At 38.5% G+C, this 14723-nt stretch overlaps 1 protein-coding gene across 1 annotated transcript; it reads left to right on the forward strand.

Moving 5' to 3' along the window:
• The first annotated feature begins 50 nt into the window (after nt 1-50).
• LOC133532732 (uncharacterized) lies at nt 51-14405 on the forward strand. Its single transcript, XM_061871512.1, has 8 exons — nt 51-589; nt 954-1092; nt 2779-3064; nt 3522-4021; nt 4964-5184; nt 9341-9522; nt 9754-10585; nt 12507-14405. The coding sequence occupies exons 1-7, from the start codon at nt 382-384 to the stop codon at nt 10564-10566; spliced, it is 2349 nt and encodes a 782-aa protein (XP_061727496.1). The 5' UTR covers nt 51-381; the 3' UTR covers nt 10567-10585; nt 12507-14405.
• The last annotated feature ends 318 nt before the right edge of the window (nt 14406-14723 follow it).

The following is a 14723-nucleotide window of genomic DNA, read 5'->3' on the forward strand; positions in this document are numbered from 1 at the left end:
TTATAAATTGTTTGTTGTGTTTTTATTTTTCATGCTTAACGTTCATCTTGACAAATTTAAAGCTCGATGTCAATTTGAAGTTCGCGCCAGTACGATTTTTATCCGAACAATCGATTTATAACCGATTCTTGAGTTCGAACATCGACTAGAAATTTCATTTCTGAACGTAAAGTAGTGCGTCAAAATGGCGTCAAAAAAAAGAAAAAGAAAAAAAAAGATATGTCAATTGTCAAATTGTGGATGTGGATGGCGTCAGGCAGGCGTCCGTCTACTTCTCGAGAAATATCGCAATTGCAGTAGAGTGAAGTTTCAATAATACGAGTACAACAACATTCCGTATAACTTTGAGTGATCTTGTAATGTGAATAATAAGTCCTGAAAATGGGAAAAATTGGGGATTCTAACTCAAATACTTGCTCCGTACCGGAGTGCAAATCTCGGAGTACGAATGAAATAACACTTTTTCATTATCCTAAAGAAGAGGCGCAGAGGAAAAAATGGACTGATGCTATCAAAATTGACAGTAAAATTACTCAAAACATGCAGGTTTGCAGCCGTCATTTTGTGAAGAGTGATTATATTATATCAGGTCAGTGAATGTGCGAATATAAACAGTATTTTCATATACAATACGGTATAACCTTACGTTGTAATATGTGGCACTAATTTCTGCGCAGTTCGCTTGATTTGCATTTATGAATGTTCTAGCTTAGACTATGCACAGTGTTATTCACTGAAATACATCTAGACTCTTAATGGTCCACATATATTATTTTCTTTTAATTGTATACCATTTAATCTATTATAATGACTAGGGATGAACCCAGGACTATCTGCTTCATAGGCAGGGTCAGACCTGGTTGACAAAATTAAATCGAAACATGCCTTAAATCAACATCTACAATGTTTTAGCCAACACATAGAAAATTATTTTTACTACTGTTATTTTATAGATAATGCAGGTGTCAAAGTCAAGAGGCTGAAGAAATCAGCAGTTCCATCTCAAAACTTGCCGTGGCAGTTCCCGAACAAAAGAGTCAGTCCGACCCTAGCCAAGGCTCGTATGGAGCGCTTGAAGAACCGACTACAGAAGTAAGTAATACACAGACAGAATAAGTAATAGTCCTACCATACAGAAAGGAAGATTTACTTGGTGCCGATCTGTGGAGCAAGAGTTATGTGTATTGGGGATGGGGTGGGAGGAGGTTACCTAAGCTGGCCAGGACCAGAGTCAGTGGAAGAAAATGGTTCGAGCCCTACACCCCAGCAGAGGGTAACAGGATGGAAAAAAGAGAAGTACTTACAGAAAGGAAACTTCCTACAAAACCGAAGTTCGACAGTGATTCAGAGATGAATTGTGTTGTCTTTTTCTAATGTATAATGACTTTCCCCTTTGGCTATTTAGGGTTGTCAAAATTCAAGACATTTTCTTATCTGTATCCGTGGCTGTACATGCACGTCAAGTTTCCAAACCTAATAATTGCTAGTAGCAATGATGAGCCAGGCATGCCAGACCGCTGGAGCTTCCCCCCACTGACACAGATTTGTTTTATAGGTACAATTCTAAAGCGGTGGTTGTTGGTTTTCCTAATAGTAATACTATCAAGTAAAATACAATACCTAGATCAGCAGCAATAAAATATCTTTAAGAAAAGATCACTAAGTTTCACGACATCAGCGCTTCTTTACAATATTTCTTGATGAAAAACAATAGTTAACTGCAAAAATATCAAACATTAAACATTTTGGGCAATTTGAGACAAAGTATTTTTTACATGTCAAATAATAACAATATTGTGAACAATGTTCTTCTATGTGATTGTGCCGAGGTAAAGGAACCACTAGCTATCTACGTAAAAAATAATCACCTTGATATATGCAACCACTATTTTTCAAGAATATTTTTTCACTAGCGTTAGTGACACAATGTACAAGTAATGAATAGAATCAGGCTCAATTTGCGGAAATCCATATTAACTAAAACAAAAAATATTACTTTGCTAATCCACGAAAAGATAAAGTGCTTGTCAATAGTGCTAACCCATTATACTTACTTGTCTATTTTTACATGGTGGGAACATTAATTGCATGTAAAAATACGCAAGTAACTATAACGGATTAGCACTGATCTAGCACGTTATCTTTTCGCGGATTAGGAAAGTATGTAGTATTTTTTGTTTTAATTTTTTTAACAATAATAGTACAAGTTTAGAAACTTGAGTTTCAAGTTTTTGATCGCGAAAAAAATATATTGTCGCGATCAAATCGCGGAGCCGACGTCGGCTTTGATCGTAAGGCCTGAGGGCAGGATGGAGGTAATAAGCCCTTTATGACCAGTAATATATATGATCACGCGCCATATTGCGGAATTTCATTGGAACTAAATTTTTCATACTAAACTGAACTGTCACCCTATACATGAGAATAAAAGCGCCCTCTTGACAATGATCATATATTTCTGGTCGGGCTTTACATCGCGTGCACATGCCATCATATTTGCATTGAATCTGGCCCTACATTTGCTGCTAAAATTTACTATGTCAGACACCCAGAGCCACCCGGCAACAAGGTCTGCATAGCAAAACTATAAGGGCCCTGTAGGGCTAAGATGGTCGGCTCTTTATCATTTGTCACCATGCCTGTCATGTTCTAACAAGTATGTAAGTACGAAAGTGACGGGCATAGTGACAGGTGATAAAAATAGAACCAAGATGCCACTGCTGAACAGGATTATGATATATTGATTTATTAATAGTAGGATTATTCCTCCCATTACAGAGTATCTGTTTCTCCTGGCAGTAAACCTGAAATTTCAGCCACTAAACCAGAGATTCCAGCTACAAAACCTGAAAGTGGGAAAAAATCTGAATCTAATAAAAAACCTGAGTCAGTATTAAAATCTACTGAAAAAACAGAGTATACAGAAGAAGTAAAGAGTGAGGTGGTAAGTGAGGAAGATGATATATCTACTGGAAATACATCTGTAGGTCCTGATGTGGAGGAAAATGAAGAAACTGTTGAAGAGAATGGAGGTGAAGCTTCAGAGGCTAAAAAAGATGATAATGTAAGTTTTTAATTCGTAATAATTATTCGAATCTATGTTTTTGTAATAATATGTATGAATTTAGACTCACCCACTTTGTTAGTCGAAATTTTTTATGGGAAGTCAGTCTTTGCGCCTACATTTTTTTAATTTGCCGCCTGGTTCTACTGACAGTAGGTGTGCCAGAGTATAGTTATCATTTTACCAAAATTAAATGAATCTGTACTTGGTAAAAGAAACACTTTATTTAAAATTATTGACTCAAATGGAACGTAATCGAACTTTTTTTACATTGGCTGTATGCCGCCAGCGGTTGCCTTAGCGCTATCTGTAGCACGAAAAAAAAAAACAAACGTCAAATCAAACTGTCAAAGTGGTACCTTACTGGTGTTATTTCGCTTATTTTTAGAATTAACATATCAAATATCGTGATAAATGTGCCTTAATACGTATTATTAAATATAATGTTTTCTTCAAGAAACCTGCCCGTGGCCCGACGAGGCTCCGACAGCGGGAGGGAACGATAAAATGCGAGTATTGCGGTAGAAAGTGTCTTACGCCCCAAGCGTTGCAGACTCATCAACAAATTGCGCATAAAAACGCTAGAAATAACCTAATTAGTCTTAAAAAGGATTTTCCGATTAATAATAAGACTAAATTATCGCCTAAACCAACTAGTGTGCCGTTAATTTCTGTGAAAAGTCCCGAAAATCTGCTGGCAAAACCACTGGTGAAAGCCAGGCCTGTTGTATCTCTGAACAAACGCGAGGTGGAGAAAGTGCTTCAAGACGACAGTGATTACATCCCCTCAGAGAGTGACTCCTCTGATGTGAGTGTGAAGGAAGAGATTGTTGAAAAACAGGAACAGCGGAAGACTGAATTTGAATGCCCAAAGTGTAAGAGGCGGTTTGCTGTGTACTTTATGGCATACAAGCATATACAGAGGCATCATCCTGGGACGCCAAACGGAAGTAAAACGTAAGTACAGTTGTTATTCAATCATAACCTTTAACATCTTGAGAGATGATTTATGCAGGGTTTGTGAGTGAGATGACAATGTATACAAACAATTACATGCTTTAGTTCAGACCATAGATTGTGCAGTATTAACTAACTATGCAGTCTCATTCATTATATTCTAATATTATAATAATTATTGACATGCTTTTGTTTTTATAAATGGTCTGAAAAACAGCACCTGGCATCTCCACCCAGCACATGCTGAGAATAGAACACTGCCCAATATTTCTATGTTCATCTGTATAATTTTTTTTTTTTTTCTTATGTAATGTATTTCTTTATTTGGTTTTCTACTGCACCTGTAATATGTGACAATTTTTTTTTAATTCTTATTTTAAACATTAAATTGGAGTCTATAACAAATAATAATAATAATATTTCTTTATTGTACACCACATATTGAAAAGGAGAATACAAATAGAACACAAATTACAATTAGGTAACAACAGGCAGTCTCGTTAAAAAGCTATCTCTTTCAGACCACCTTTGGGTAGCAAATATTTGTTTAGGTATATTTTTACCTATAATTTGCAGAATGAGGTAAGATTAATTTCAGTATTACAAATTGAATACACATTTAAAAGTACTACTAATACAATATGTAAATTTTAATTCCTAAGTAAATGATTATTTATTTTTAATTTTATTCCCCTTTTTCTATTAAATTTTGCGTACATTGTAAATCAGATGACAGTATAATATTATGATGACATTGAGTTGATCTGATGATGGAGCCAAGAGTTGGCCATGGGAACTGTGTGATAAAAAAAAGCAAATAATTGTGTTTAGGGTTGTTAGAATTGTCTCGAAGAGTAATAGTTGACTGTGGAAAGAAAAGAACAGCTAATAAAAGCTTATATTAAGAATGAAATTTTAGCCAAAAACTTATGTATTTTCCAGGGCAAACCTTCTCCTGAAACCAACGCGCATAGAGATTTGCACGATCTGCAACACGTCTGTCGACAGCAACTCCCATGTTTGTGCCGGGCCACTAAAGTTATCCATGGGGCTTGTATGCACCGGCTGCGATCAGGAGTTCAAGACCCTCTCTCTGTTCGACATGCACAAAAGCAGCATGCATAGCGATGGAGTTGAGAGCATGTTCTTCTCTACTCTATGTGGTAAGCAAAAAAGCAACTAATAGGCTAGATTACAGTTTTCTAATAGCCGGGTCCACACAGAGCGAGCATACGCGCGAGGTAATTTCCTCACGCACAAACCGGCCAATGTAGACGTGCCTTGGCCGGTTTGTGCGTGAGGAAATTGCCTCGCACGTATGTGTTCGCTCGCTCGCTCTGTGTCGACCCCACCTAATGGCATCCGTCAATCAGGTTTGTAAAATATTTAAAAATCACAGTTACACTCACTTGACTTTTTTCGTTGCTATTGGCGATACGTTTCTAGTCCATCGGGGGTCCCTCCGCTAAGTGTAACTTATCTTTTCGCGGATTAGCAAAGTAACATTTTTTGTTTTAATTAATATGAATTTCCGCAAATTCACGCCTGATTCTATTCGTTGTCTCACGAAAGTTTAATCAGGTTTGTTTTGAAAATCAAATGTCTATATTTTTAAATCTTTCTTTTCATCCTGTTACCATCTTCTGGGGTGTATAGCTGGAATCATATTCTTCCACTGAATCCAGTCCTGGTACTTCCCATCCCATCTCCAATACACCCAGCTCTTGCTCCACGGAATGGCTCCAAGTAAATTTAGGGCGACCATGTTTCTGTTTTCCGGGCATATTCCAGGTCAGGGCCCTTTGGATAGGTGGGTGTCAAGTAGGGCTCGCGGTCGTGTCCGTGATTCGTGAACCCGTAGCCGTGCGCCCGGTTTCGTGTTTCACGGCAACGGTTTTCTGGTCCGTTCCACACGTGACATTCGGCTACGTGAAATTAGGGTACGTGAATCCGTGTAGATCCGTGTAGGCGTGATCACGGCTTCACGTATCTTAAGAACACGCCGGTTCGGTCCGCCCGCGACGTTGAGTGAAGATACGATGCGGTCTCTAAGAGCTACGAATAAAAATGTATCGTGAGTTTTTTATTCATAGCTCTAATTCCGTTTCATTACTTTTGAATTTAAATTTATTTCCAATAGTAAGTCCTTTTAAATATTAATGAGTAATAATTGAATAGAACAAAACATTAATTACAATGAATAGCTACTTTAATAAACGGGTTGCTAAAATAATACCACAACACTGTGTGTCAGGAGACCAACTGTGATGTCAGGAGTAACTAATGACAATGAATGTGAGTTCAAAATTCTAAACTGCCCCCTCGGGATTAAATAAAAAATACCACGAATTGTAAAACAAAACATCGCGGTCACTTCTTTCAACTTCACGAACAAAAGGTAAAGCCCACAGCTACTTATGTATATTGTTTGTTTCATTTTGTCTGCACGTGCAACTGCACTTCTTTTCTACAAAAAAAACCCGGTATGTTGGCTTAGCTTGTTAGTCATACAATAAAACACTCTAACAATAATATGTCATTATTACCTTCAATCTAGAAATAAACAGTACTCTTTAATGTGCCGAAAGTCCGAAACTGATAAGAACTGCAGCTGCGTACTTTTTTTTCCGTGGATAGTTTGGTTATTAAATAGAGCCTGCGGGGAGGGAAGAGAGACTTAGATGGAGTGAAATATATGTATGTACAATACCTATCAACAGAAGTTATTAAATGCATATTGAGCGGTGGCATATAAATGTAAACAAAATTATTAGTATGGCTGTTATTACCCACACTGAAAACGTAGGACTATAATAATTAAATATGGAGTAGCCCAGTAAGATCATAGATTTCACTCAATGGCCTAGTTCATTTTAGATTCCATCAACTCAATCAACGGGTTCATCCCGACGGGTGCTGCCTAAGTGCGCGCCCCATCACACGGGCAAGGGTAGCATCTGCTCGGTGTTAGGTACCCCTAGCTTTTATTTATTAAAATGTCAAAAGCGTCTCTAAGTGCTGGCTTCAGCTCCACGCTCGTCTCCGTAATCTCCGGAACACCATTGTTCCGTGATAGGTAAAGACGTACAAAGATGGAATATTAATGTCCTCTTATTACATGTGTTTTTGTTTACCTGTATTACCTTTATCATATCTACCGAAGATTTGCAGAAATTTACCCTTTTGTTTCTTTGAATTAGGATTGCCTTGTTTATATTTAGGCTACGTTATATTCTTTGATAGTAGCAAGCTTTTACAAGTATGTTTCATTCATTTCATTAATACTTAACAGAATAAAATGTCTTCTTTTGATTTAATAATGACAACCAGTAGCACAGCGTTGCTTAAGTTCATAATTATAATGATACTTACTACGAAGCTGATGGTCCCGGGTTCAAATCCTGGTAAGGGCATGTACCTATTTGTGTGATGAGCATGGATATTTGTTCCTGAGTCATGGGTGTTTTCTATGTATTTAAGTATTTATAAATATTTATATATTATATATATCGTTGTATAAGTACCCTCAACACAAGCCTTATTGAGCTTACTGTGGGACTTAGTCAATTTGTGTATTAATGTCCTATAATATTTATTTATTATTATTATTATATTAGTGCAATGCAACGAGCAGGTCGCTAGTTTTGACTAAAATCAATAGCTGGTTATACAAAAAACAGAACAACCCAAATTATTTAGATATAACCATTATATTCAAATCGATGCAAAAAATACAATTTAAGTTTAATTCACACGTAAATGTTTGTCCGACGAACGTCCCGTATTCAATATACTAAGTGGTAACTCAATTCAATAATACCTAGTCCTTATTTATTTTTCTCCCGGGCGTGTCGAACCTACGAGACGTGCGATAAGTACCTATCCAACGGAACCGAGCCCGAAGCTCCGCACACGAACGCAGGTACGGGCTACGTATCATGGCGTGTCACGGTCACGGCGTGTCACGTGAATCCGGACGCGAACGCAGGTACGAGGTACGTACCTTGCCGTGTTCGTGAAATTCGTGATCTTAGTACCGCCGGGCTTAAGAACCCGTAGCTACGGATCGGCGTGTATCACGGATATCAGGAGCCCTAGTGTCAAGTTTCCTGAGGAAATGCCCAATCCAATGCCATTAGGCGGGTCCGCACAGAGCGAGCAGCCTCGCGAGGAAATTTCCTCGTGCGGCAAACGCCCCGCCTCGCGCGGCCGCGTGCTCGTGTAACTTTTGTGTGACGTTTGCCTCAGCTGAGCCAATGAGCTCGGCAAGATCTGTTCAAAATGGTGCTGCACATATTCACTGCCGTGGCTGGTGTATGTTTTATTTTGCTTTCAAAGCAATCCAAAGGAAAAACGAAAACGAATAAGTTGCAGAAGATTTAAATATCAATCACTATACGGAAATCAGCTCTTTTGAGGTTAGAAAATGGAGTCAAGACGAATTTTAAACGCATTTAAAAAAGGAGTGATTCGACTTGCTATGTTCTCAATTACACGTAAAAATTAAATTGCAAGACACAAATTGAAGAAAGGTATCACTTTCAGGGAGATGGTGCTTCCCACGCAGCCATATTTAGCGATGGAAGACTCGTACACCAATCTCCGTCTATTTATTAAATTTACATCAATTTAAACATCAATCCTCTCTAATTCTCCTATTCGTATAGTTGGGATGTCAAGACACCCATATCATGTATTTGATACGTAAAAGGATATTCATTTACAACATTGGTCTTTATTCAATTTTCCAATTTGTACGGAACAAAATAACCACGCGCACCAAACAAACACGTCCCGACCGGCGCGCGGCAAACGACTTTGAGCATGCCGATAAACGGACATCACCGAGCGGCTCAGCCAAGGTCGCGCTCGCCCGCGCCGCCTCCGAGGCATGTCTACAATGGCTGGTTTGTTCGTGAGGAAATTGCCTCGCGCGTATGCTCGCTCTGTGTGGACCCGCCTAATTAGGTTTGTTTTGAGGATCAAATGTCTATATGGGGACTATTGCATTAAAGCAATACAAGAATGTCAGTTAAAATCTGACAATCTTAACATTCTTCTCTACTTTAGATGGTAAGCAAAAAGCAAATAATTATTAACGACCACACAAACGTAGCAGCTCCCATACTATCGCACTTACTCACATTTTAACCCTTTGAACAAAAACGTCACTGACACGCCAAGGTCCCGGGCGAAAGTGACCTAATAAATAAACAATATGTCGTACCTACAACACAAGCTATATTAAGTCTATGTGATTATTTTCTTGTTTATATGTTGTATTGTTACACATTAACACATTTTTCGTATTGTACACAGAATTTGAAAACTGGAGGCAGAAAATGGAAAACCAAACTAAAGCGAATTACACAATATTGGACCAGAATGATACGAAGAAAATCTACCGCTGCACTTATCATACTGGGGCACGGACTGGGCATAGCCAACAGCGGATGTGTCCGTCTTGTGTCGTGGTTCAAGAGTTCACCAAGGGCTTCCAGGTATGAAGACGTATTATACACTCAGGGTGAAGATCCGAAAGTTCTAAGCTAGTAACACCCAGTGTTGCCAGGTGAACGTAAGACCAAATATGTATGTATGTTTGTATGTATGTCACTTTATTGCACATAAACAAAAACAGGATAACAAAACACAGACAATTTTTTTTGTCAAATATGAAGTATTGTGAAGTTCTAATCGTAAACAGTTGGTATGATTCCACCTTGTTCCAGGTCCACTACTACCCTATCCACTACGGTCACGACTACCAGAAGTACAGCCTCAGCAGCGCCTTCCAGCAGTACTCCATCACCTCCCTCATGAACCTGACGGCCAAGCAGCTCCCCGACGACGAGCCCCTCAAGACAACGGACCTGGACAGCCCAGACCTCTACTTGCAGTTCCAGAAGATTACTGAAACCATTGTGACCGAAGCAGCTAGAATTAATGTCAACGGGCTTAAGACACTCATGCGAAAAGCATTAGAAATGATGGAAGTTATTAACAGCTACGTGGAAGATGATGATGATGATGGCATAACTAGCTCTAATTCCATTTTAAAACTAGATTCTGGTAAAGATAATTTGCAAGATGAAGTTAAATTAGCCCTGTCTAATTTTAAAAGAAAATCAAAAGCAAACGCAGATCATGAAACACCGCCAAAAAAGAGCAAACCAGTGTTTCAAAGCACTGAAAATACTTTGAAAACGCCTAAAAACAACTCTAGGTCTAGTTTGCCATCAAAAAAAGAAGATGTCAAAAAAGATACGTTAAAGCTAAATCAATCTCCAACATTTATAGATACTTTTCAGGACTTTGTGGGTAAAAGTATAACGAAAACTGATGACAGATTTGTGAAAAAGAGTCTCGGTAGAAAAACGCCTCCGGTCAAAACTAAAATCGGTCAATTTAAACCAAAAACTCCTCCTAAAAAAGTCTCGTTCTCTCCAACAAAGAACTCTTCTCCTAGAAAAAGTATAAAAGAAATAGAATATGAGGTGAAAGAACAGGAGAATGACTGTAATATATTGATCTTGAAGATTTAGTGCTTTAGAAAATGGACTGGTAAGAACATATCCTTAAGTGTAAAGAAAGGCACTCCGGCTGCGTGTGCATAGATGTGCGCGTGCGCTAAAATTTTGAAGCCGAGTACGCACGCATCACGCAAGCGGTGTGTCATCTTTCATAAGAATCTGTATATTACAACGCAAGTTTGCACGTTTACGCAGACGCATCCGGTGTTATAGGCCTTAGATAAGTGATTTAAAATGAACATGTTTAAATGACTTCAAGATTTTGAGTGCATGGCTATGATTTCACGTGGAAATTTGGTACTATTGTGTGGCGTCACAAAATATTGTGATGAATTGAGTATACTCTGGGAAACTCATTTTGTCAGTAGAAAAAGGCGCGAAATTCAAAAAACATTTGTAGAAGTGAAGTGACATTTGATGAAGTGGAACTGCTGATGATGAACAGAACGGAACTCTTCAACGATGCATGGTTCACGTTTGGCAATTTGTTCTCTTTGCATGTTTGTCAAGCAGTTAGGTTTCAAGGCACATTTTTATATTTCTATCCTATTTAGTTTTTTAATAACGTTCTTCACCTTTGCAACTGGAATTTGCACAAGCAAGCAAATTATTGCGCCCGGTCGCTCTCTTCACACTCACTCTCTGTAACCCATTCAGGGCCAGCGACTCAGCATATGGGTCATGCTCAAACACTTCCGCAGGGCCAGTAACTCACATGTGAGTCATGAATAAATTCTGATTTAAACATAAACGAAACGTAATTTGACGTAATAAAGTACGTATCCACTAAGTTAACAACCAGTTCTATAAGATATATTGCGATAAAAAATTATAAATGCGTTTTTTTAAATGAAAATAGAGCCTAGAATATTCAATTTTAATTTACTATGAATGCAATATAGTAAATATACTGAAATTCTAGATACATACGCGTTGCAAGCAAACAGTAAAATCCATATTTCAAAGATACCAAAAATATGTACCTATATTTTAGAGGTTATTGACATGACTCAGGGAATGGGTCATCGTGGCCTGGCGCTGGCGCTACTTGTAAAAACTAGAAATGTAGCCGTAGCAGGCCAAAATAAACTTTATTGGCTGGTTTTAAAGCTTATTACATGTTGAAGCTGTTTGATATCGTACCATTTTACAACCGATTACAGTTTGGATGATGGCTTGCAACATTTACCAACCCGTAGTATAATAATATTTTGTTTTGTGTGAGGGGTTAGGGAAGGAGGAATTTCTCCCACTGTACTTTTATGTCATAATATTTTGGTAACTGTTGTATTATATCTTAGGCAATTTTCTACTAACAATGATGTTAATATTCATTAATTTTTTCGTTTCCATAATAACAAGGCAGTTGAAACAGTCACCACTAACTAATATTGTATTATCATAATAGTGTGTGACAAATATTTACAAGCTTAACCTTTTGACCGCCAAAGACGTCATATGACGTGCGCGGCTACAGCCCAATATCAACCTTCATGCGTACCGACAAGGTTCACGATTACACGCCGCGTACGATACGCGTGGCGTTCAAAAGGTTAAAAAAAATATTTTGTTTTGTGTGAGGGGTAAGGCAAAGGAAATGGGTCAAATAGAACTTCCGAGATGTGACCCATAAAACAACAAACACAGCAAGTTAAATATGTAAAAAATAAAAATGTTCATTTCTACATCTTTTTTTGATACACTCAGAAAAAAGTTGGTTAGTAAAAAGTTACATAATGTTGTTCAACTGGCCGGCTTCATAAGCGGCGATTTATTTACCGTGCGCGCCAGGCCAGAGACCCATAAGCTGAGTCATACGTTTTAGCTAAAAACGGTTTGTATGGTGGCCCGGCGTATTGTGTACGCTAGACGGGTCTTGGCCATGAATGGATTAAACTTAAATAAACAGTGTCCTATCACTTATAACTCAAAATCGTACGATCAATTCACAGAAAATAATTGTACGCGTGTCGCGTCGAGAGACACAGGCTCCCCGCCCGACAGCCAAGCCGCGCCTGCCCGCGTCGCCGCACGAACTTGAATAGTATCGATTTCTCATAAACTAATTATATAATTGAAAAATCGGCAGACGTAATTGAAGTACACATTATTATTCACTATTGGTTACAGTTTCGTGTCTAAGCGTTGCATAATAAGGGAGTTTATATGAATTTTGGCTCGAAAAAAGTGTTCACGGAAAAAATAAATACTTGTGATATGATATGTTTTTTGAACTATCAGTAGCTAAAATATTGTGTAGAGAACTTAATTATTTATACAACATTCAAGCATACTATAGCGAGGTAAAAACAGAGAATTTGGCTTGGTAGCCCCTTAAATGAGCAATGCTTGTGTATTTATATATTTTGGCGATCTTTGAATGAAACGGCTCTAATGATTTCGATGAAATTTGCTGTATGGGGGTTTTCGGGGGCGAAAAATTGATCTAGCTAAGACTGATCTCTGGGAAAATGCGCATTTTTGAGTTTTCCAAAGATCGGTCTCCCAGATATACCTTATACACCTTATACAGATATTGAAATGCAAATGAATAAGTTCGTCCGCTAGCTGGCGCGGGTGAGCGGGTTAAAGAAAAATAGTATGAGCGTGATGGATTTTACCTATACTCTGTATCTTTAGGTATTTAAATAAAAGTAAACAAACAATTTGTACATTTTCGGGTAGTTATAACATTTATTGGTTAACCAACCAAATACAGAACCACCTGGATCTGTGACTGAACGACCTGACTTATTTATTTATACTTACATTATTTGATCATGTAATGTTTTCATCTACCCTCATCTGGTTTAAGGATCCATTTGAGGGTAGAATTTGTTTGCTTTTATTTAAATACCTAAAGATACAGAGTATACACCCGCATCAGCGTGGGTGCGCCCGCTCCGTGCACCCGCCCACGCGACGCGGACGTCCTTATGTCCACCAAGTCATGAATTTTGTTGGAATGCACGAAGATTGTTATTGGGGTGTAGCCGCACGCGTTAATGATGACACTGGAGTTTCCGGCCTTCGAGCAATACCGGCTTCCGACACGTCGGAAGCGAGGGGCCTAAGCGATATCTTACCGAACAAATCATTCTGCCATTTTTTGCGGGGGGAAACGTGCACACAGTCGCACTTCTCCTCACTACATACAAAATCCAATCTGTAGGTAATGACGACACAAATACAGATACACCTCGATCTCTTTTTGTGTACGGACGAGACACAACATGCACCGCCATAGGTACAGTTGTACCTATGCTTCGGCAGAGGGGAAATAGTATGAATGCCGTCTTCCTTCCCGGTGTTGCTCGAAGTTTCCGGCGCTTCGTTTTCTATGGAAATCACCACGTGATCACTGCCTCGCCAAAATCGAAATTCGTCAATTGCGGGCATTTGTATTGTATTGTATTGTATTCGGGCGATTATCCGCAACTCGACGACTTGCGCCTATTTTGCGTGATATGTTGGGGGTGGGCTAGTTGCGGGCATTTTTCTCTTGTCACTAATTACGTCTAGTGAGAGTAAAAAAGAAAGATCTCCGCAATTTGCGAATTTCGGTTTTCGCTGTAGGCCCCCAGCCGTCATAGAAAATGACGTTTCGTTTCGGTCGACAAAAACTTCTGTCTGTTCATAATTTATACTCTGGTAAGCGAACTTTGTCAGTAGAACAAGGCGCGAAATTCAAGTTTCGTATGGGAAATCGAAACTGCGCATACATTTTGCGCCTAACAAAGCTGCCTTGCCAGAGTATACGAGTATCTAGAAAATTTAAGTTTTGCATGTAATTGATGCGTTGTTTTTATGTAAGCGTGTATATATGAATAAAGTAAGATTGCTTTTATATATTTGTTGACTTTTATTTAACCATCAATTAAAAGTTACCAGGACAGGGACATCGTTAGCAATAATAAACTGCTTCCAAAATTGACATTCCTAGTTGATTAGTGTAAAAATATATAATTTTGGCAGTCCGAGACAAATGAGACAATAGTTATGTTTTACAAGGGGGCAAAGTTGTTGTTTAAATTCTCGTGCTAATATTAATACCCGAGTAAGCGAAAGATTTTAAAATTGAACCCGGAGTGTAGCGAGTTGTTTTCGAAAAGTGGCTTTTTGAGTGTTGTGAGGGTTTCAAGGCACGAGGGTTAAAGAAACTTTGCCAG

Source organism: Cydia pomonella, chromosome 27 (assembly GCF_033807575.1).
Source record: "Cydia pomonella isolate Wapato2018A chromosome 27, ilCydPomo1, whole genome shotgun sequence".
Taxonomy (NCBI): domain Eukaryota; kingdom Metazoa; phylum Arthropoda; class Insecta; order Lepidoptera; family Tortricidae; genus Cydia; species Cydia pomonella.

Excerpts from the sequence above, each read along its gene's own strand:
- LOC133532732 (XM_061871512.1), top strand. The coding sequence starts at position 382 with ATGGGAAAAATTGGGGATTCTAACTCAAATACTTGCTCCGTACCGGAG. Across the intron at positions 590-953 it reads GAGTGATTATATTATATCAG|ATAATGCAGGTGTCAAAGTC; the intron begins GTCAGTGAATGT and ends GTTATTTTATAG. Across the intron at positions 9,523-9,753 it reads AGTTCACCAAGGGCTTCCAG|GTCCACTACTACCCTATCCA; the intron begins GTATGAAGACGT and ends ACCTTGTTCCAG.